This window comes from Lissotriton helveticus, chromosome 1_1, assembly GCF_964261635.1.
Source record: "Lissotriton helveticus chromosome 1_1, aLisHel1.1, whole genome shotgun sequence".
NCBI classification, from domain to species: domain Eukaryota; kingdom Metazoa; phylum Chordata; class Amphibia; order Caudata; family Salamandridae; genus Lissotriton; species Lissotriton helveticus.
In genome coordinates this window covers 1,930,418,469-1,930,443,003 of record NC_136057.1, presented here as the reverse complement: position 1 = coordinate 1,930,443,003, position 24,535 = coordinate 1,930,418,469, and the positions used below count along the sequence as shown (strand labels likewise).

At 46.8% G+C, this 24,535-nt stretch overlaps 1 protein-coding gene across 1 annotated transcript in view; it reads left to right on the top strand.

Annotated features, from left to right (window-relative positions):
* CACNA1E (calcium voltage-gated channel subunit alpha1 E) overlaps positions 1-24,535 on the top strand; it is a 1,292,345-nt gene that overhangs the window by 648,972 nt on the left and 618,838 nt on the right. Inside the window, exons 8-10 of the mRNA XM_078643465.1 lie at positions 4,368-4,421; positions 5,483-5,572; positions 6,654-6,863. Coding sequence (XP_078499591.1) covers positions 4,368-4,421; positions 5,483-5,572; positions 6,654-6,863 — 354 coding nt within the window. The remainder of the gene's footprint in view (positions 1-4,367; positions 4,422-5,482; positions 5,573-6,653; positions 6,864-24,535) is intronic.

Below are 24,535 nucleotides of genomic sequence, written 5' to 3'. Positions count from 1 at the left end.
GTGCTCGGGGGGAAATATCTCACAAACATGAATTTTGAAAGCGCCAACGAGCAAAAAATTCTGCAAAGCTGCGGATCGCGGAATTTTTGGCGATTCCACGTTCTCCGCAGAATGCGAAATTACCCAAATTCCGCAAATTCCACGAGCGGAACGGAATTTACCGCCCAGGTCTAGAAATGAACCCTCATCTTCCAAACAAAGATACTAGTGAGGAAGTAGAAAAATCTATTTAGAGGAGCTGTGAAGATAAGCCAGAGGCGGTACTGAAATTATTCAATAAACATCACTCAGTTCTGGCTGTGGGTGCGACATCCAGCATGGAGAGGGACACAGCTTTGGTGCCAGTGGCGGTGCATTTAGAAACATTTAAAGAAAAGTACCTTCAATAACAACTCAAATGTTGTAGTGGTTGGTCTCTTTAGCCCCACACATTGCAGTCCAGTACTGGTGGTGGTGCTGTGGACTTCGGGCAGTGCCACAAAACCACCCATGCCCACAAATGATTCTCTCAGTGACACTGAATGAAGATGTGTCAAGAGTAGTGAGGATTGGCACCAGCAGCCCAGTCTAATGGTGTCCGGGAGCACAAACAAGGTTGTTATGTGTACAGCTAATAAGTCTATGGTGCTTCTCTAATGGTTGCATTTGATTCATATATGTGTGTATGTTGTATTTGTGTAGCACAACCCTAGCCAAAAAGGCTGCAGAGCACTGTTCAGCTTCAAAGGAAAGCATACAGTAAACAAGTGATCCACGAGGTAGCTGGTTAATGGATTGTTAATGCGTTGTGATATCGTCTACCTTAAAAAGAAATTGTCCTGAACTCTATACTAAATTGGACCACCTTTGGGCAGCCCTCAGGGATACCGGTATATTGCTCCTGATTGTGGATGCATAGATGGAAAAGGCCTGCTACTTTTGTTTCCATTTTTAAACTTCTTAGATTCCAGTCTGATGGTGGTTTTGCTGGACATGTGCTGTGGGTCCCCAGAGATGGTGAACTTGTCCACAAGACAAGTGGGGGGCTGATCATAACACTTTGTAAATAATGCTGCTGGTTTTGAAGATAGTGCAGGCCGACAAGGGGACCAAATAGAGTTCCATCAGGCTGGGGATGATCTATTCATATTTCTTCTGGCCCAAGATGAGACATGCTGTGGCATTTAAGATACCCTTAAAGTGGACTATGGTGTCTAGGAAGCAATGGTGTAGGGCAGTGTTTCCCAAACTGGGGTCCGTCACACATTCCCAGGGGGTCCGCAGGCAACAGTTTTAAAAGCACAGAAACGTTTCTGTATAATTAGCAGTTTTCCAGCAACAATAAAAGTGTCAAGATTATAAATGAATTAAATAAATGCCAGTGATTAATGTACCTGCTGGAGCGTGACGAGAATTTTGTTCAGTGACAGCTTTGACTAATGTAGCACAGAGGGTTAATGTGCCTACTGCAAAGAACGTGCAACATGCATTTGAAAAAGCAATATTTTATGTGCATAGGTTCGCGGTTACTGCTTTTGTCACAGAGATTATTTCGTTACTGTGCACTTCATTAGTGACAATCGTAATGTAGCAGAGGGACCTATAAACTGTCATCAAAGAGCTGCTTGAAAACTGCATGGTACCAGTTAGTAACTTATGTTTTTTCCCAGTTAGTCATTATCCTGATGCTGCTAAAAATATTTATTTGGGCAGAAATACATTTTTTATGTTAAAGTCAGCGCTAGCCACTGTGTTATGTTCTGAATCCTGAGTTTGTGCTTTTCCAGACCAAGCACTCTTTAAAAATTTTATATACCCACTGATTTACATGTATGATTCATTATCTATATGTGTGTGATGTAAAGTGCTCTGACATCCCACAATGGTATGAGAGGTGCTATAAAACAAATGAAATACTTGTGACAGAGGGGCTATTACTTCAATATAAAATACTAAGGGCCAGATCCGTTTTAAATGTGCGAACGGGTTTTGCGAACCCGTTTGCGCATGCATGTACATTGCCTATTTCGCGAGTCGAAATTTGTTTGCGACTCGCTAAATAGGTTATGCAACTTGCTATTTGGAAGGGGCATTCCCTTCCAAATAGCGAGTCTCAAAACCATGTACAAATGTTTTGTGGTTGAAAAACACTCGTAATTACCATCTACTTCAAGTAGATGGTAATGAATTCGCAAATGGGAAGGGGTCCCCAGAGGACCCTTCCCCTTTGCAAATGCATGCAAAATAATTTTTTAAAGGCAGGCAGTGGTCCCAGGGACCTCTGCCTACCCTTAGATAATGAAACGAAAACATTTCATTTTCTTTTTTTTTTTAATGCATAGTAAGCGGGCTGCATTATTTTTTTTAAACTGCATTATTTAAAAGCAGTCCCAGACATGGTGGCCAGCACAGCCCAGCAGGCCACCACACCTGGGAGGGCAGGCATTCCCAACGGGCTCGCAAATTGCGAGAGGCTCATTAATATTAAGGAACCTCGCAATTTGCGACCCCATTGGGAATCCCAAACAGTGTTAAACACACAGTTGTACATTTCATTTAGCAACTCGCAATTTGCCACTTGCAATGTGTTGTCAATTGTGAGGCGCTAAATGAAATGGTCGTACATCTGGCCCCAAAATCGTTAGTAACTTGAGTATTTGTTTTGTGTGCACACGTGTGTATTTTTTTGAATTACTGTTTTAATATTTGAAATTTAACTCATACAAATTGCTTGGGGGTCCCCGGCTTCCAGTGGTGACTCAATGGGGGTCCTCAGGAGTCAAAAGTTTGGGAACCACTGGTGTAGGGCATTACCACAATCCATATGTAAGACTATAAGGGCCTGAACAGCAGTTCTTGAAGTCGCTTTCTGGAAGAAACAGTTTGACTGTCTTCAAAAGAGATAGATGGTACCAGGCTGTATTTGTTCTGCTTGACAATGTATTACTCGAGGGTGGGATTGGTCCACGGTGCATCAGAGTGTCTTTGCATTTGATGAAAGTTGGAAATCGCAGCTATCAAGATTCATATCATAGAGTCAGGTTTGTAATATTTCTTGCTTCTTGGTCTCAGCAAATAAATGAAAACTTGTCTTGGTTGACTCTGGCTCTAGGTAGGTACTTGACTTCCAGGTCTGGATTGGGCACTGACAGTGTTTGAGGTGTTGAATGTCTCGATTAGGTGCAGGCAGTGTTGGAGGCATTGGATTGATGCTGTGCTCATGTCCATGGCGTCGTCTTCAGTGCTACAACCACCTCAAAGATGCATAATCACAATACATTCACGTATATTATGTAGAATTGCCAGGGATAAGTCAACCTTTCTTCCTTTTTCACTATTTTTCATACATTTCTTTGTAGACATTAGATAAAAGCTAGCTTCTCTGCCTGCTATCTCCCCCAACGTTTTTTTAAAATTCAAGCCAATGGTAGGAGGTCGCCTGATCATTCTAGTAGCTAATGCTAGTGTGAGACCAAATGCTTTTAGAACTCCACCTCCAGAAACAGAATGTTTTGAAACGATTGCATGACGAAGCAGGTGTCAGCCTCCAGTTCTTCTGCTCCGGGGTCTACGACTGTGATAAGTTATTAAGCCAAAAAACTGTTCACATTTTAGTAGGTTGATGATAGATACTTCCCTGTTGAAGAAATTTACCCATGTATAGAACATCTACCACATACAAGGAATTAATCGTTCTGTAATTTATGCTACACACTGCTGTGTGGACAGGCAGTTCTGTTCTATCGCTGAAACTTCTAATGGTATCCTGTATTCAATGGGTACCTCAGACAGGTGGTAACAGCTTGGTGGTAAATGTATTTTCCATTGCATTAAAATCCGTTGTATATATATATGCATTATAAAAAAAGAGTTGTTAATGAATGCGTTGTTTTTATTTTCAGTAATGAAACTCTATATTTTTCCATTAACATCCTTGAGTTCGTGTTTTGATTAAATGTTTTATCTGCTAAAAGGAACGACAGATTGTTTATTTGAAACATAACTAATGTAATTGGTTCCTGGAAAAGCAAGATGAATCTCAAGATAGACAGAGGTATATGCATTGCATGTGAGGCCTCATCTTAGGCATGGGTCCATGTGTGGGGGGAAGTCTACAGTAGTTTAAAGAAGAATGGCGAGGTTGTATAATCTAACCATAAATGTGGTAAGAAGGTTAAACAAATATTCACCTGGATGGTTCTTGCATCCTCACCTCTGAAAAACAACTTTCTGGATGTTCACCCTGTAATAACTAGCAGACAAACTAACCAAATTTGCTATCTTAATTTTCAGTGCTTGTTAAGTAGCCATTGCGTACAGTGAATGATTGCGGTTCTGAGACTGACAGCTGCTGTTTCACTGCATTTCGAAAACTTGCTTTCTTGCAGAGGAAGTGATGCTGGCAGAAGAAAATAAGAACGCAGGTACTTCAGCCTTGGAAGGTAAGATATGGAAAGAAGCGTATGAGAGACACAGCCTACTCTGCACATGCGCCACTGTCATCATAATAGGCTATGATGGGTGGAGGATATTTCAACCATTCACTCGCCAAGTTGCAGATTCTCTTTAAAATTGCTTTATACATTTGTCCATGGTCCTCACCTGTAATCCTTCCTCTAGATTTTCACCCCTTACTCTCTAACAGCACATTGGCTGTGCCTCATTTACATTGACTGTGCCTCATTCTGTAGCCTCCTCTTGCACTTAGAGCACAGAAATCCTAATGAGCAAGTGGAATGGAAGTGAGATCTTAAAAACCACTAAACCAGAGAGGGATCTTGATGTCATGATTTCCAAGGACCTTGCCTTGAGAAATGATGTGACATGGCCATTGGAAAAGCAAGATGGATCTAGGACTGCTCTCTATCTATCTAACTGCTGCGTGGTTGGTGTCTGCTTCTCTGATTGCCCCTTTGGTTGCGAATAGCACTTTAACTGCACCCTGGCAGTACTTTGAACACTAGCAATGTAACTGCTGCTTGTCTGGTCACTAACTTTGTGCCTGCTTCTTATGCATGTAACTTGTCATTGACTGAACCGTGACATTCGATAAGTGGCTTACCTCTACTGAGCACGGTATCTGACTCATTCACCACATCCCTGCTCTACCACCGCCAGATGCCTAGTGTTTAGGTGTTCAATAACTGCTTGTCTTTTGTCTTGCTCTCTACCTGTTCCTTGCCTGGTATCTTGTTCTGTAGCCGACGCTTGCTTGTGACTGACACTGTAACTGTCCTCTGGTTGGTGTCAAACTTCCTAATTCTCTCCCATGGTCAGTGTGTCCCCTCAATAACACCTTCCTTTCTTTCTTTCTTCCTTTCTTTCTTTCTTTCTTTCTTTCTTTGTTTCTTTCTTTCTTTCTTCCTTTCTTTCTTTCTTTCTTTCTTTCTTTCTTCCACTTTTATTTTAAATGTCCCATAGGCGAGGTGTACCTCTCTGTCTGCACTGTGTGTTTTTTTGGCCTTTCTTTGTAATTGCATTATGTTCACCTATGCCCCTTTAGTGCTCAGGCGTGCGACAATAAAAAGAAGCAGGCCAGAAGTGGTGAACAGAGATTCCAGTGACGATCACTGTGCAGATATCTCCTCTGTGGGTGAGTATAGATGCAGCATGTAGTTTTCAATCCCACACATTCTCCACCAGAAGTGAGGTAACAAAGCCCAGCTTCCAATCTCCTATCCTGATTTCCAGGGAAGAATTAAATAGTGGAGCCAATTTATGGAAGCGCAGGCATAGTGGAAGCAAATGCACCGCAAATGGAGAGTCAAGGTCTCTGCAAATTATATGGACACTTTCAGTTGCACATGTGTTCGCCTGAGGCACACATATGCACACACCCCACACGCTACCAATTGAGGCCAATAGAGCCTTTAAGCATATCTCTCTCTTATGAGGCAGGCTTATTGAAAGTAAAGTGCAAGTGTACTGTCACTTTATATAGCGCTTACTACCACTGACGAAGCGTTAGGGTGCTTTGCAGATGAGCAAGGAGTACATCTTTCCACTGTAAGGACCTCTTTCCCTGAAATGAGACAAGAAATATTTCATTGCTTTCTAATGACTTCTCCCCAAGTGTTTTATTTCAAATTCACTGTTTCCCAGTGGAGTCCAAACCTGCATACTGACAAAACCTTGGGTGACACTACTTCAGTTTGATCAGGGTGCACATTCCAGGCTTTCTTCAGAGAGGTTTTTGTTAGATTTGCTAAATCGTAATCTATGACGAGTGAAGCTTAGCTGGCTGCATGAACGTCAATTCACCTAAAAGCCATGGGTAGCAGAAGTGACATTTCGTGCCCTTTGACCTTCAATTTCACTCATACACACACATGCTCACACATACACCCATCAAATTTACACACACTACATTATTCACTATTAGTGTAATAAAGAAAATTAAGAGAAAACAAAGAAAGTGGAGCCCCAACCGACATTCATAAGGGTAAGCTGCCTCTGTGTTCCTGGCACTGATTTTGCCACCTCTGAGGTTGGGGGTCTCAAGGGCAGTGCCAGGGGTCGCAAGGGTCCAGCCAGGGGTTGCAGCTGTGACCTCTTAATGACACCCATGGCTGGCAGCCAGCGCCCCTTCATGCGGGAGGGTGTTTGAGCAGTTGAGCGCATGCAGTCTTTTCCTTGAGTCATTGTTGTCCCTGTCGTCTCTCTGTCCCATTCAGGCACGCCTCTTGCTCGGGCCAGCATCAAGAGTGCCAAAGTGGATGGAGCCTCCTACTTCAGACACAAAGAGCGGCTACTGCGCATCTCCGTCCGCCACATGGTCAAATCCCAAGTGTTCTACTGGCTGGTCCTCTGCGTGGTGGCCCTCAACACCGGCTGTGTGGCCATTGTACATCACAACCAGTCCTTGCTGCTCTCCAGCCTTCTTTGTAAGTGCCTGCCCTCATGTGATTGTTTTTTCCTTTTATTGTGTAGTGAGTATGTCCTGACAACGTGTAGACTTTGTAAGTGAGAGGAAGCATTCAGATCTGGTTTCTGTCTGTCAGTGTGAAGGTAAACAAAGTAGCAACAGATGGTTCATGTTTTGCAGAACTCCCAAGTCACTCTGCCAGTGATCCCCAGTTCCTTTCAATTCGTAAAAGGTGGAGACTACCTTCTTACTTCCCTCTATATATCACTATTTTCACTGTGACTTCTCTAACAGGACACGTTGTCTCTAATTAGTACTGGCAACCCCCCAATAACTTTCTCAGCAGTTGTTTTCAGCCCGTTACTAGAACTGTTACAGTCAAATCTCAGCCCTCCACCACTCAAAGAAATACTTTCACTTATTGATGTAGATTTGGCAGTGCTATACAGCTATCACCACTCTGTGTTGAGATACTCACATACCCTACCGCTGCCATTCAGTTTAATGTTGGGATGTATATCACCCAGTGGTTAATTTGTAAAAAACATAAGTGCCTGGGTCCTCATCAGGAGCCCATTGTGCTGCCAATGACAGTACCAACACACCTACAAAAGCATCACACTCTATTCCAGGCCCCCTAAGCTGTAAGATTGGCTTGGGCGTTAGGTATTAGCCATCTTTAATGTATTTTGAATTAATATACAACTGATGTTGCATTCAACTGTAAATCGGACAGGAAGTGCCACCATATACCACATTGTCATATGTGCTGGTGTTGACAGTTAAGTGCTGGTGCCGAACACTGGAAATCACCAGCACAAATCAAGCACTATGGGGCATATTGACAAGCCCCTTGCGCCGCAGGCGCTTCATTTTTTGTGACGCGATGCAATTAGGTGATCCATACTTAAAAGGACATATAAAGCCACCCTGGGTGGTTTTTCGTGTCCTTGTTAATACGTCCCTTTTTCATGAAGCACTTTGTGTGAAAGGGGCGTTCCATGGGTGTTGCTGTGGGTGTTCCCAGACTTACAAGGTTTCGTAAACCTGGAAATACGTCAGAATCCTACGCCTCCCAGGAGAAGCGTAAGGAGGTGCAACGAGAAGAAATACTTTTATTTCTCCTCGGTTTTTCCTCTAGCACGCATAGAAAGTGGAAAACATCTCTTGTGATTGGTTTTGCGCAGGAATGTGTCCCTTGCTGCATGAAAACAATCATCCCCGCAATGCAGGCACCCTTGCACCATGGTGCAAGGGTGCCTGCATTGGCGCATGGCAGCCAATTTTACGCCAGCGCAGGGGAGAGTACAGGGATCCGTCATATTGTTGTGAAAATTATCCATCCCTGTGCTCTGAAAGTAACGCAGCACAGCGCAGCCAAATGGCTTGCAGAAACACACTGCTTTATTTTCTCATAAATAAGTCAGTGAATCACCACCCCTAAAACAGACACTTTGGTTAGTGCTTTGCTACAATCTTTTATATGCCGCTGCCATTCTGTGAAGATTTGTAATTGACTTCACTCCCTTGCCGCTGCCACTCTACTTAGGGCTGGGATACTCTCCACCCCCTATCACTGCCGTTCTGATTATTGCTGGAACTGCCTCTCTGTTTCAAATTGAAGTGCTCTCTCTCTTACTATGAGCACCCTGTTTTCCTCAAATTCTTGGCAATTGCACACACTGTGTGTGCTAGCGTTTCATCAAGTGCATAAAACACTAAAAAATACATGTTGTAAAATCACACAGTCTATTTCTTTTAAATACACTTGCAATGAAAATGGAGGGAATCCAGCGTGCAACTGAAGAAGTGCTCTGGAAAACGATAGTCTCGTTTCCAAGTTCTTCCCACCAGAGCCTGTAGTCCCATGTCTGGTTTCCTGGAAATATTTGATATGGCTTTCTAAGAAAGGACATTATTTTTGAACCCCCATTTACCTGTCTGTTTTTGCTGGTGTTAGGACAATGGCACTGTGTATGTACTCATCCCTGAAAACATGCATTGGTTTTTCTAGAGACTTCCAGCTGCACATTCTAAACTTTAGATTATTCCTCAGGTTTCAGACCAGATCCGGAAACTCTTTCTGAGCACGTTGACCTCAGTACATTCTTTTCCTTACCATCAGTCCAGATCCGGATCGAGCTCCCCCAGTAATTTTTTTACTGGATTGTTCGACTTTTTGTCAAACACTTTTCCAGTGTGCCTTTTTTGAGAACATTTATGGAATAATGGGGCATATTATCAAGGGGGTTTATCTCCGCTTTTTTGGCTTTAAAAGCCAAGAAAGCGGAGATAAAATTATCTCCCTATTACCAAGCTGTCGCTAACACCAGTTAGCGACAGCTAATAGGAGATAGCGACCATCCTGGGCCCCGCTTTGCATGTCAGTGATATTTATCACTAATGACATGCAAAGTGGGCGTGCCAAGATGTTAGCGACTGGAAACAGTCGCTAACATCGCTATCTCCTATTACCAACTTTTGGAGATATTCGCGCTAAGCGCGAATATCTCCCAAAACTAACACCTGCCATGAGCAGTTCTTAGCCATGTTAACCAATGGGAGGTGGATAACATGGCTAAGAGCATTTGCTCGATAATGCATGAATATCGCTGACTTTTCAGCGATATTCATGCATTGCGGCCGTTTTTTATCGCATTTGCGATAAACCTTGATAATAGCAAGGTTTATCTGCGATAAAAATCGCCGATGTGCGGCGATAATTTTTGTCTCTAAACAAGTTAGAGACAAAAATTATCTCTATTGGTTGGTAATATGCCCCAATGTTCTCTAAAAAACCTACTTGTTTTAAGCCTTGTGGTGCCCATCACAGGCAAATGTCTGTGACAGACCCTCACTTGGTCTGCCTTTGGTGCTCGGAGCAGGACCATGACTCCAAGGTCTGCTTGGATTGCAAGACCATGAATCTGAAGGCAATCCATAAGGTTCCTGGCTGCTCAACATGTGACTCTGCACCATTCCAGATCCAAGTCATGAGGGATGTCCCGGGACCACTCTCGGAATCGCTTGCGCCAATAATCATTGCGATCCTGAATTTTATTGGGTAAGTTCCACAAAAAGAGATCCCAGAAGGCAAAGCGCTCTTCGGCTTCTCTGCGCCAGTCAGTCATCTAGGCCCCACTAACACAAAGTCCCCGTCGAGACTAAGCCTGGGTTTGCTCTGTGCCTCTTTGAGTTTCCCGGAGCAGGAACGACTCCCACCCAAACAAAAGAATTTTCGGAGGCCATGCACCTCATTTTTGGGTAGTCTGACCCCTCTGGAGCATCCTCTGGCCCCATTGGTCTGAAGGGGACCAAGTTGGACTTCTGCCGCTGATTCGATTTCAGTAACAATCGTGCCCTTGCAATCTGTGCCTATATCTGGACCGACCCCGATCATGACTCCACAACCTCCACCAGAGTTCGTTATAGTGGTGGTGTTCCGGGGACCACCGATGCCCATCAGCTGTGCCAATCCATCATAATTGCAAACTCTGATACAAAGCCCAACCAGCGTTGCTCGACACTGGCACTGAACAGTCTTGAGTCGGAGACAGAGCCTTATGTCCCAGAAAGGCCCTCTGAGGATTATGAATGAAGGGGATCTGAGGATCTCTATAGTTATCCCCTGCTACTTGGCCAAGGATAACTGGTATGAGAAACTGGCTTATGCGAGAGGTCTGGATACCTCACCAGACACTGGCATACTCTCTCCTCCTACAGTGGCTACAGAGGAGGGGCCTCCTTTGCAATAGTGGTACGTAGAGCGTCTGAGGTCCTGATCCTTAGCGCTGTCTGCAGTTGAAGTCAAAACAGACATCTTGATAGAGGTGCTTCTGCCAGAGTTATCCGCCTCAGAACCTTTGCTCCCCTTTAATAAAGCCCTCATTGAAATCCTGCTCGAGGCATGGCCCAAGCCCTACACAGGCACTCCTGGGCAATGGACAATTACCTGCTGCCTTTGCCCCTCCCCCGGGGACCCAGCCTTCCACCCTTGAGAACCTGGCGGTCCAGGCGTCTACTTCCAAAGTTAAGCCTGGCATGTTCCCTACCAAACCACCGAACAGGGAACCCAAGAGGCTGGACAACTTTGGGAAGAGGATTTTATCTTCCACCAACCTTTCACTGTGATCTGTGAACATTGTGTGCTTATAGGGCCGATACTATCATACTCTATGGGATTCAGTTGGGCAAGTGCTGCCTATGGTCTCGGAGGGGGCCTGAGCAACACTCTCTCAATTAGTTGCTGATGGTAGAGATGTAGCCACATTCACCATGCACTGCGCACTGCCTCGTCGCTGGATCTGATGGCCTGTCCGAAATCGGGTTCACCTCGTGATGCCTGCCCCGCCAAATTTCTGGCGAAAATGGCAGAAGCCGTTAACCCATATGTGAACCCCCTGCTGAATTGTTCTCTTGAGCAGAGTGTGGTTCCTCAGATATGGAAGCAGGCGATGATCATTCCCTTGCTTAAAAAGCCCGGACTGGACGCGGAGGTGTTGGCAAACTACAGGCCTATTTCGCTGTTACCTGCTTTTGCCAAGATTATGGAAAAACACGTGCATAAGGTGCTCACCGATTATCTGGAGTCTCATGAGCTACTGCACCCTACTCAATCTGGATACCGCACCAATCTTAGCACCGAAACAGCACTTCTAGAAGTTTCGGAGGCGATTAAGGAGGTGCTGGATTCAGGTGGCAGGGCGATGTTGGTGATGTTAGATCTGTCGGCGGCCTTTGACACCGTTCCCCACGAGGGTCTTCTCGCAAGACTTTCTGAGATCGGTCTAAGGGGGACGGTGCTCAGCTGGTTCCGTTCGTTCTTGGCGGGCCGTCGACAAATGGTCTGGGCCTCTGCTTGCTCCGCCGAGATGTCGCCATTGGGTGTCGGAGTCCCTCAGGGCTCAGTGTTGAGCCCGACTCTTTTCAACATCTTTATGACCCCTCTGGCGGCTCTGGCGGAGTCCTTCGGGGCTCAGATTGTTTCCTACGCTGATGACACCCAGCTCCTCTTTACCTGTGAGAGGGGTGCGGACTTCGATGGAGAGAGTATCCGGGGTTGCCTTGAGGCTGTTTTTCGCTGGTTCCAACATAGCAGCCTCAAGTGCAACTCGGATAAATCCGAGGTCCTCTTCTTTGGGTGTAGCTCAGATCCGGATTGGAAGGTGTGGTGGCCAGAGAACATGTTCCCACCAGCAGGTTCGTCCCAGGTGGCCAAAAACCTAGGGATTAAGATCGACAACGGCCTAACGCTGCGCTCTCAGATAATCGGTCTCACTGGCACGTGTTTTGGCCTGCTCCGGATGTTGCGCAAGTTTCTCCCTTTATTATCGGAGGAGCATAGGAAGATAACAGTGCAGGCTATAATTGGCTCGAGAATTGATTATTCGAACATTCTTTATCTCGGCCTGCCAGAATATCTGCTTCAACGGCTTCAGGTGGTCCAGAACTCGGCAGCACGGGCAATCTTTGGGCTATCTCGCCGTGCCAGAGTCTCGGGCCTCCTGCAGTCACTGCACTGGCTTTCCGTCCGGAAGCGGATAATCTTTAAGGCCTTGACTCTAGCGCATAAAGCTCTTCATGCCTCAGGGGCGAAATACCTTCAAAAAAGGCTCGTCTTTTACCATCCAGCCAGGCCCTTGAGGTCAGGATCCCTGTTCCTCGCCACGGTTCCTCGCATAAAGAGGGCTCGTATTGGAGGCCGTTCTTTTAGACTGTTGGCCCCCCAGCTGTGGAATACGCTCCCTGTGGCATTGCGTAGTACATCTAACTTATTGGCATTTAGGAAGGGTCTCAAAACCTGGCTTTTTACTTCTTAGTTTTCCCCTGGGGTTTTTTCGGGATCTTCGCTCTTTTTCGTTTTATGGTTTTAATTGTTATGTTGTGAGATAGGTGTGCAAATCAAAGCGCCGGGACACTCTTTGAGTAGCCGTGCGCTATACAAAACCAAGTATAACATAACATAACATAACATAACATAACTGTGCATGACTAACTGATTACATGGTCATTTGCACTCAGATGCCATGCCTGGCTGATTTGAACCGGCTTTTTGGGCATGTCCAGGAATCCCTTATGGACAAGCCTTTTGATGGCACTCGCCTTTTGGCAAAAAGGCAGATTCAGCTCTTGAGAATGTTAAAGATAGCAGGGCAACCGCTATGTTTGTACGGCTTACCTTAGCACCATAGCAGCAGCATTCTGTCTATCGCTCTTTCCGTGGCTATGGTAGGTGCTACCCGCTTCATCTTTTCACCCCCAGCCACCATGGTCACTGGACTCTTCAGTCCTTTCATGGCTGCGGCTTCCAGAGCCCTTGTTGGATTCAATACCAAAGGTCTACTTAGTCCACCATCTCCTCCGGCACCACAGCCTCAAAGCCCCTGTAAGATATCCTTGCATCAGCATGGACAACCAGTTGGTGGTAGAATCTGGCGCCACCTGGCCCAATGGCGAATAATGAATTCCTATAACCCATTACGGAAGGCCCACCGCCATCCACAGATCGACTGATGAAGGGCTACCTTTTGCTCTTATGGCAGGAAGTTCAGGGTCTTTTGGGCAAAGGAGACATCAAGAGGGTGCCAACATCAGAAGTAGGTCATGATTGTTATTCCTTCTACTTTCTGGTGCAATTAAAGGATGGAGGACTTGGTCCTATTCTAGATCTGCACCCTCTCACTTACTTCCTGAAAGAGAAAAAGTTCAGAATGCTCACTCTGGATCAGGCCCTGTCTGCCCTACATCCTGGGAACTGGTAGTGTTGGACATGCAGGACCCATATTTTCATATTCGAGTCCTGCCCGCCCACAGGCATTACTGCTGTTAATGGTGAGTCGGCTGCATTTCTATTTCACTGTGGTCTCTGTCGGCCTTACCAGTGACCCTCGGGTGTTCACAAAAGTGATGGCAATGGGTGCAGCCCATCTGCAGAGATCAAGGGTTACAGTCTTCCCCTACCTCGACCAATGCCTTTTGAAGGCAGGCTCACCGCAGGCAGTCATCCAGACTACGGTGGACCTCTTGTATTTGCTGGGGTTCTCTATCAACTTACCAAAGTTTGACCTAACTCTCTCTCAGACATTCCCTTTCATCAGAGCAGGATACAATGCAGTTCCACGCCTATCCTTCAGAGCAGTGAGTCCACGATATTCAGGCTATGATACCGATGTTTCAGCCTCTATCATGGATTTCGTTAAGACTGACTCTGAGGCTGCTGGGACTCATGGCCTCCTGCATCCTGCTGGTGAAGCATGCCCATTGGCATTTACGGGCTCTGCAGTAGGACCTGAAGGCCTGGTAGATTCAGCATCAGGGAAGTCTCTCCAACCTGGTCCAGATATCGGAGAGCCTTGCAAAAGACCTGCAGTGGTGGCTGACAAACCAAGATTGGATCAGCAGAAGACCTCCCTCCCCCACCCAGAAGTCACACTGGTCTTAGATGCATCACTCCTGGGTTGGGATGGCCATCTGGGGGACGCGGAGGTCAGAGGACTCTTGTCTTTGGCGGTTTCTCAGCTCCACAGCAACCTGTTGGAGTTGAGAGCAATACGCTTGGCACTGAAAGCCTTCCTTTCAACCATCATAGGGAGGCTGGTTCAGGTGTTTACCGACAATACCACCCCCATGTGGTATTGCAACAAACAGGTTGGAGTGGGGTCCTGGACCCTGTGCCTGGAGGCTCTGCGCCTCATGGCTGGAATGTCAGGACATCGTCCTGGTTCAGCACCTGATGGGATCTCTAAACGCCAGGGCGGACAAACTCAGATGGTGATGCCTCCCTGGTCACATGTGGTGTCGGGGTCCAAGGCCTCTTCAGAGATTGGGGAGAACCTTGGTTAGATTTCTTTGCTACCGCCAAGAACACAGAATGTCAACAATTCGGCACACTGGAGTTTCCAAGGTAGTTCTTGCTCGGAGACTCGTTACATCCGAGTGGAGCTCAGGACTCCTGTATGCCTTCCCACCAATACCACACTTGCCTAGAGTTCTCAAGAAGATCAGGAATGACCAGGGTCACTTCAGCTTAATGACTCTGGATTGGGAATGGAGAGTATGGTATCCTGAACTTCTGAGCATGAGTCTCAGTCCTCCAATCAGGTTGCTTCTTCGAGAGGATCTGCTGTCACAGCAGCAGAGAAGGGTTCCACACCTAAACCTGCACACTTTCCACCTACAAGGGTGGAGACCGAGCGGTGACAGCTGAGAGTTTTCAATCTGTTTTCTGAAATATGTAACATCATCTTAGCAGCCAGACATCCGTCCACAAAGACTGTTTACGCCTGCCAATATAACACATTTGTAACTTGATGTGCTTCCAAATTCATTGATTCTCTGTTTCCATCCCTAGCTGAATTTCTTTTGTTTGCATTGTCCCTTGCCCCACAATTTCTTGTTTGGTCACAGTTAAAGGATACCTTTTGGCCATCTTGGCATTCTTGCAGGATTGTATGATAGAAAAACGCATCCCTCAACAACGCATGGCTAAACCACCCGGTCTCAACCACGACTACATCTTTACCACGCATGCCTTTACAATAAATTTTGTTGTGAAGGAATGATTGGTAAAGGCATACATGGTAAATATCACACCCCAGCCCCCTGCCCTTAACCCTAAAATCTGGCCCCCAGGACTGCATCCCCCACCACAGCAGTAAACACTACCAAGACCCCCCTTCACTGAACCCTTAAAACTATCCCCTAGCCCTGCAATGCACCCCAGTCCAAAAAACTACCTGCCCCCTGCCCTGAGCCCTAAAATGGCCCCAGGCCAAATAACTACTCAAACACCAGCCCCCTGGCCATAGCCCTAAAATGTCCCCATGCCAATAAACTAACCAGACCACTGCCTCTCGCCCTGAGCCCTAAAACAACCCCAGACCAAAAAACGACCTCTACACCAGCCCCCTGCCATGCGTCCTAAAATGGCCCCTAGCCCTGAAAACTGCCATTCCCCCTGCCCTGAGCCCTAAAACAAACCCCCGTGAAAATGACCCCCTCCTCCTTCCTCCCCCCCCACCCACCAAGCCCAACTTACCAATCGCATCCTGGTCCTTCCTCTCCCGATCCTTCCTGTTCCTCTCCCTGCCCATCTGGTCTCTGGAACTAGACGGCTGACTGCCTTAACCACAAATAAGCATGGTTCAGGCATATGCGTAGTGAAGGTATATGCGTTGTTAAGGCAAGTGGCATTCTGCTTGCTTGGTCAAGGCATGTGTGGCTTAGCCCTCATCATTAATTCTGTTTCCCTTCTTGCGGTTTCCGGACCAACACTCCCTGTTTTACATGTTTCCTGAACAGTTTGCAACACGTTTCCTCCTACACCTTTCATTTTGCCCCATTGGGACCTTAATTTAGTTCTTACATATCTGGTATGCTCACCTTTTAAGCCCATGCACAGCTGCCCTCCTCAACTGCTCACCATGAAAACAGCCCTTCTCTCGTGTCTATTACATCTGCCAGGAGGCTTAGTGAGTTACAAACACTCTCAGTTTACCCTCCCTCTACTACCTTCTTTCAAGATAAACTGATCCTTAGAACCTGTGCCTCTTTCCTGTCCAGGGTTGTTCCACCTTTTTAGGTCAGAAAGTACATCACACTGCCAACTTTCTTTGCTCCATCTCACCATTCCAAAGAAGAGGAGGGACTCCACTTCCTGGATTCAAAAAGAGCGCTATTGTTCTACATTGATCATGCTAAAGACACCTGGGTGGACAATTAACTCTTTCGAGGATTTACTGGAGTGAAGAAAGGCAAAGCAGTGCAACACTATCTCCAGGTGGATTGTCCTCTGCTTTAAAATCTGCTATTCACTGGTCATGCAACAACCCCCTGAGGATTTGAAGGCTTATTCCACCAGAACCAAGGCCATGACCACTACTTTAGCTCACAAAGTTCCAGTCCTGAAGATCTGTCAGGCAGCTAAGTGGGCATTGCTGCAAACGTTTGCCAAATTCTACTGTCGAGGCAGGCAGGTCTGGTGTGATGGGCACTTCAGCCATTCTGTCCTCCAGGACGTTTTAGCATAAACAGTCCGCAGACCTACCTCTAGGGAGACTTACTTTGTTATCTTTTCTAAACTAAGGAATTTGTGGCTAGAGTTCTTTATCAAATGAAGATGTTACTTCCCATTGGTAATGCCTTATCTGGTAGAGGCTATCTAGCCACAGATTCCTTATCGACCATCCCATCCCTCCGGTTCTGTGCATTAGATTTCCATCTTAAGAGGTCCTTGAGGACCTCACTCTTACATACTGGTTCAAATCCTCAGAATGGCTTTGTGCTTCTGGGGTGGAAAAATAGTCACAAACCGGAGAGCAGCACTCTGGGTGGCTCCTATATAGGCACCACACACATCAATTCCGGTGTGGACGATGCAAAGCAGAGCCGAACAACACCACCTATGGGCACACAAGGTGACTGTTAAAAAACAAATTCCAGATCCATGCTGACTCCTGTGGAATATTCTTAGGTAAGGAATATGTGGCTAGATAGAGTCTCTACCAGAAAAGGTGTTACAGCCACGCCCCATCAACCACAGCCCTGAAGGGACCGGGAAGCATGTACGCGCCGATGGTGCACCAAAGGCAAGCCCATCTGTGTCTGTACTCGGCGGGACAGTGCTAAGCTGCAGGACTCCTGGTCCTCCCACCATCCAAAGCTACTCCAGAGCAGATCTCTTATAGATTGGTAATAAAGCTAAGCCTTTTTCTTGCTCTCCTTTTAACTGTAACTCTTAGATTATCCAGTACTCCTGCCAAAACTGCAGCTTTACTTTACAGCCATGGCATTGAAGCCAAATGCTTTTCAACCCACCCCCAAATTGCTGTCAGACATTTGGACCACAAACTGTCCAGTCTGCTCCTTAATACAAAATCACTGATAAAGCACAAATAGGAATTTGCTGACCTTATGGAGCTAGAAAATCCTGATGTCGCTATTTTAACAAAGACATGGGTATAATCGGCTTCTCATCCTTATATTAAAACAGCTATTCCAGAAAGCTACGACCTAATTAGGGTTTATAGACTACATAAGTAAGGAGGTGGAATAGCAATTATTTATCGCATCTGCTTCAAAGTCACTTTCAAACCTCTCATGCATCTAACTGTGAAGCTCTCATGTTTAATATAAAAATTCATAATACCTATCCGTTGAACGGACTTCTGATTTATCGCCCCCAGGTCCTAGGGAAAACTTCACCCAATCACTGCTAGGTTTTTTGGAATCCTGTATTAAGTACCCCAATTTCACCATTCTAGGGGATTTTTATTTCTATTTAGAATGTATACGTGATAAGAATGATGGATAATGTAGAGAGCTTTGCGTGCTTCCAGATGTTTAAATCTCCAAACCATGTAGCCAATCATACGCTTGAGGCATTTTTCCAAACAATCTTGAGCTAATGGTTAAAAAGGTAGTGCCCCTGACCTGGACAGACCATAAGGCCAGTGTGTTCAAATTAGTTATTCACACTGTGAAGTCCTCCACTTCCGAGATATCTGCAGCGATAAAATACCATCCTTGGAAGGAAATTGACAATTTTATAACTGAATACCTGCTGTGTGAGTCGCAGCCCAATATTAATGTGGACTCTGAAACTGAGCAAGCATCTGTCAACGTTGCCAATTGGATACATACAGGAGTTACTCAATTAGCTCCTCTAAAAATTAGACCAAACCATACATCGATGCCTTCAGCGACTTGTTATTCTCAGTAGCTCAGAGAACTGAAACACAAATGTAGGCAATGGGATGAGCTCTGGAGGTTGAACTATAGTCCAGAGGAAAAAATAAAATGCAAAATGCTGATGAAAGAATATAAAAGCATAGGTGTAACCATATCTAATGTAGCAATTCCACTAACGTGTTCTTTAATACAGTGAAGTCACTATCTAGCTTCTGTAATTAACACACTGTCACCCTAGATCAACAACTTTGTGACAAAATAGCAGACTTTTTCTGGACTAAAGTAAATAATATTTTTGGGGAACTTAAGGTAATGTTGGAAAATTCAACGCCTCCCCTTATGACTGAGATGGGTGGGGTAACCATTTCTGGTGAGTCTAGTCAAGATAACTCAATTTTGACCACTTTTACCCTATTTACTGAAGAGAGAGTAGCTATCCTCATCAAATCCTCGAAAACAGATGCCCCCTCGAACCCCTGTCCCCTCAGGTTTGCTACCCAGTACCCAAGACCATTTCAGTGCATCTCACTGTGTTCCTTAATGAGATCCTTAATTCTGGCTGCTTTACAGCCAGGTGGAAAAAAGCATCCATCCTACCCCTTCTAAAGAAACCCCCACGAGCCACTTGATGTAAAGAAATACAGGCCAATTTCATGCCTCCCTCTACCAGCCAAGATCCTAGAAAAGGTCATGAACCAAGAGCTCATGATCCTTCTTGAAACCTCCAGCATTCTTGACCCCTCAAAACACGCGTTCAGACCCAATCATTGTACGAGATCCACCTTGGTGGCGGCCACTGAGGAAATCAGAACTATCGTAAATAGAGGGGCAAGGCAGTCCTGAAACCCTTTTGGATCTTACAGCCGCGTACGATACTGCTGACCCTTTCCTGCTAGTCAACCACCTCAAAAGTATTGGTAGTAAGGTTACTGCTTAAGACTAATTAGCTCGTTTTTCTCCAATAGAGAGCAAGTGGTTGCCCTGAATAATTCTGACCCGTTCACTCTTGCCTGTGGGGCCCCTCAGGGATCTCCCTTGGGTCTCACCCTTTTTTTATTTTTTTTATTTCAAATCGTTTTTATTAAAGAAGAAGAAAAAGAGACAATACAATAAGGTTTCACACAAGATGGTTCAGCATAGCTGGCCGTTGTTAATGCAAAATTATAATAGTAATAAAAATTAAAATATAAATAATTGATAATACTTGATGACAATACTGCTTACCCCAGTATTGGAACTTTCATAGATTCCCATGCTTTGTATCATTCCCCGTCGTCGGAATGGGAGTCTCGGTAACAAAAATACCATAGCTGTAGGTACAAAAGACCAAGGAAAGAGGCCTAGGCCTCATTCCCTTTTGTAGCATATCACCCTCTTTGTGTAAAAGAGACCAAACTTAGGCCTCAGCCAATCAGAAGTGCCTCACCCCTTAGAACCTTCCTGAAGGAACCTCAGAGCCTCAGATTTTCCACCGCACGTTGTGCTTAGGGAGTCTCCTTTGAGCTCTGCTCAACTTCTACTTTTCAAAGGATTTCTTCAGGATTTCTACTTCTAAATCTTCAACTTCACTTCTGGATTGTTGGCTGCCTTCCAGGATGTCAGAAATGGAGAAGAAAAAAGCCCTTTTCAAACCTTGTTCCACCTGTGGTAGGAAAAGGCTTTTTGTGGAGGATAGGCACAAAGACTGCATTTACTGCCTCTATCCTGACCACCAGGCTGCAGACTGTAAAATCTGTCGCACCTTTTCGGCCAAGACCCTCCGGGACCGTGAGGTAAGACTCTTGACATGGCTCCATAAGCTGAAAACCAGGAAGGATACTGTCTCCAGTGACAGTGAGGATGCAGCATCGATGTCTTCTTCAAGAAGGTCAGTGAAGAGGGTTAGGGGTTCCCCTTCACCTTCTATGGAAAGATCTTCCAAGGCCTCAAAAAAGACCCCCAGTGAGTCTGAGAGCCCAGGTCCCAGCAAATCTCCTCACCGAGGTGTAAAGGAGAGGGTAGGACCAGATTCGCCTTCTAAAGGTGAGAAGACTGTCACAGCCTTCAAAAAACCTTCATCCCAGTCTTCTGAGAGGAGTTCCAAGTCCTCGACGACGAAATTTGCATTGATGTCGTCGACGATCCCGTCGACAGGGGAGTCGTCGACGAAGGTACCGTCGACAGCGGTTTCTTCACCGTCGACGGAGACGACGCCGACTACGAAGCCGCCGCTGACGAAGCCGCCGATGAGGGCGTCGCCGTCGACGAAGGTGCCGACGACGAAGGTGCCGACGACGACAGTTTCCATCACACCGTCGACGATGGTGCCGACGTCGACGATGGCGACGACGACCATGTCGACGACTACGGTCTCATCGACGAGGGCGTCGACGACGACGACGACTTTGACAATGACAACGGCTGGTGTGTCGACCGTTCCCTCGTCGACGACTTTGACGACCCCGATCTCGTCGACGCATATACAACCGTCGACGACGGAACCGTCAACGGTATTATCCTCTGAAAAGAAAATTACCATTTCTGTGACACGGATCACGCCGCAGATGACTTCTCCGAGGAGTATGTCTCCTCTACTGCCAACCATGCTTCTGCAAGAAGGAGAATCAGAGGAGGAGGACCAGGACTCATACAGCTATGCCCATAGTCCCTCCCAACTTCTAGTCAAATGCCAGGACACTGACTCTGAGGGCGAATACGGACGTGAGGATGTGGGCCATCATCAGTCAGCCCAGTCGCAACATCATACTGAGCAGGAAATGGTTACAGTGCCATCTTCTTTTCTCCAAGATCTGCATAAGATGCTGCAGGACTATAAATCTAAGGCGAGTATGCCTATTCCGGTGCCGTCAACACCAGCAACTCCCGCAGGGATGTCAGCCTCATTGGTGACGCCTACCATTCCAGCTTAAGTTTCCCCTCGGCCTCAAATGTCCATCCATCATGATTCCTCCGGGTTACAAGAGGTCCATGATGATTCCTCGGATGAGGATCAGCAGTCGGATCATGGCTCTATTCCCGATACTGAATATGACGAGTATATCATTGCGGACCCAGCATCGCCAGTCCCAGATCCGGCGGATTCCCCGCCTGCAGACATTGGGGGCTTCCATCACCTGATGGAAAGAGCCGCTGCGAGATTCAAATTGGCCATGCCTAAGGTTACCACGGATTGTTTTTTATATGATTTCAAGGAACCTTTTAGAAAATCAACTAGGTTCATTCCTATTGTGGATCATGTGTGGAAGGAGGGCCTAAAGGCCATGAAAAACCCGGCGACGGTGGTCCCCGTGCTACCGCGTCTGGATAAAAAATACAAGGCACCAGATGATGGTCCGGCAGCCTTAACGGGTCATCTAAGACCAGACTCTGTGATCTCGCAGGCTGCGCAGAGGAAATCCCGTAACCCCTCTGCTCCCTTAACAACTTAACAACAAGGAAGGGCGGAGGTTGGATAATGTGGGGAAGAGATTTTCGTCGATGGCAAGTTTGCTGGTGCGAGCGGCAAATGCCCTAGCGATCATGGGTAGATACGACCGCCAGCTTTGGTGTGATATCGCTCCATACCTAGACCAGCTGCCTCCGGAGTCTACGACTGAGGCAAAGAAGATCTTGCAGGAGGGAGAGGCAACGTCGATGGAAATCATTGACTGTGCAATGGATATTGTGACAACGGTGTTCCGTTCATTGGCTGGGACGGCAGTCCTCCGCCACCAAGGGTGGCTCAAAACTACTTGGTTCAGGCCTGAAATTCAAAACAAAGTCCTGGATCTTCCCTTTGATGGTGAAGCATTATTTGGCAAACTCATTGACGCCACTCTTCAAGAAATAAAAAAGGACACAGAGACTGCCAGGTCCTTTGGGACCCTTCAATACAGAAAGTCTCCTTTTAAAGGATCCAGAGGTAGAGGTGGTAACTGCAGAGGGTCCTATCAACAACAACAAGGCTATTCCACCACGGGCTCCGGTTCCCAGCAATACCGTCAGCCTTATCAGCAGCGGCAAGGCCAGTCTACCAACTACTCCAGGCCTTACAATAAGGGGAAACAGGCTAGACGATGACGAGATTTGTCCAAGCGCCAATAGCGGCCTCCTGGCTCTTTCTACTGGACCCTCCTTCAAGAGATCATCAGTTGGAGGCAGGGTCACCAAATACCTTCACAACTGGTCCAGGATAACATTGGATCGTTGGGTGCTCAACATCATTCGGAAAGGGCATACCTTGGAATTCACGCAAGTCCCTCCACCCAAGCCCCCGGCAGCCATTCCATCGAAACACCAGCGTCTCCTGCGGCTCGAGGTCCAACAGATGCTCCGGAAGGGAGCGATAGAGCCGGTCCCCTCAAACCAAAGGGGACAAGGATTTTATTCCAGGTTCTTCCTGGTGAGGAAGACGCTAGAAAAGTGGCGCCCCATTTTAGACCTCAGGGAGCTAAACACCTACCTCATCTCCCTGTCCTTCCGGATGGTCTCTCTCCAGGACATCTTGAAGCTTATCAGCCCGGGGGATTTCATGGCCCCGCTCGATCTCGAGGATGCGTTCCGATTCACCCAGCACACAGAAGGTTTCTGCGATTCACAGTAGCCAAGAGCCATTTTCAGTTCAGGGTCTTACCCTTTGGACTCCGTTCAGCCCCACGAATTTTCACAAAGGTGCTGGCGCCAGTAGCAGCTTTCCTGCGAAGGAACCATTTCCAGGTCTTCCCCTACCTGGACGACTGGTTACTGAAAGCTCCGTCCAGGGAGGCAGCGCTGGAGGCTGTTCAAGCTTGTACCAATTTGTTTCAGAATCTGGGACTCACTCTGAACAACGAGAAGTCTTCCCTGGTTCCGTCCAGAAAGGCTCGCTTCCTGGGAGCCATCTTGGATTCCAAGCTCTCAAGAGCCTTCCCTACTCAGGAAAGGAGAGACAAATTACGAACCTTGGCTCAGGACTTGCGAACAAAAAAGTGTCTTTCAGTTCGCCGCTACAAGTCTCTACTGGGGGTAATTTCATTGTGTATCCCACTATTTCCCCATTGCAGACTAAGAATGCGTCCTCTGCAGGAGCAACTAGACAACCAGTGGCAACAAGTCCACGGTTCATTCGAGGACAGAGTGACGGTCACTCCAAGGATGAAGGAAGCGGCCTTGTGGTGGACAGATCAAGACAACTTGTCCCAAGGTCTATCCTTCGTAAGCGACCCGTCTCCTCAAGTGGTGACAACAGACGCGTCATTGGAGGTTTGGGGGGCAGTAATGCAAGACCTGCATGTCAGCGGTCATTGGTCGCCCCAGGAGAAACGCCTCCACATCAACCTGTTAGAGCTCAGGGCGATACGACTGGCTCTGCAAGCTTTTCTTGCTTGCCTGGAAGGTTCACAAGTGCTTATCAGGACAGACAACACCACGGCCATGCACTATGTGAACAAGGAAGGAGGAACCAGATCTCGTCCATTGTCGCAAGAGGCCCAGCAGATCTGGGAATGGGCGATACTTCAGAGGACATCGTTGAGGGCAGAACACTTGCCAGGCGTCCTAAACGAAAACGCCGACAGACTGAGCAGGTCATCCTCAGTCAGCCACGAATGGGAATTGAATCAGAGAGTCTTGGAGGAGGTCTTCAACCAGTGAGGCAGACCAGAGATCGATCTTTTTGCCACTCCGACCAACAAGAAATGCCGGTCTTATGCAAGCAGGCTTCCCCATCGAGGTTCTCTGGGGAGTGCGCTTTCGATAGCATGGTCGAGGACGTTGTCTACGCTTTTCCTCCCATACCTCTGATTCCACGGCTCATCAGGAAGATCAAGGTGGAGCCGTGCAAGATGATCCTTATAGCCCCTGCTTGGCCGAGGCAGTTCTGGTTCACGGAACTCCATCTGCTGTCTATAGCCCCTCCTCTTCCTTTGGAGGTTCTTCCAGATCTCCTCACGATGTCCGAGAGACAAGTTTGGCACCCAGATCCGCAGTCACTACACCTGACTGCATGGCTCCTGAGCAGCGAGAATTTATGAACCTACCCATTTC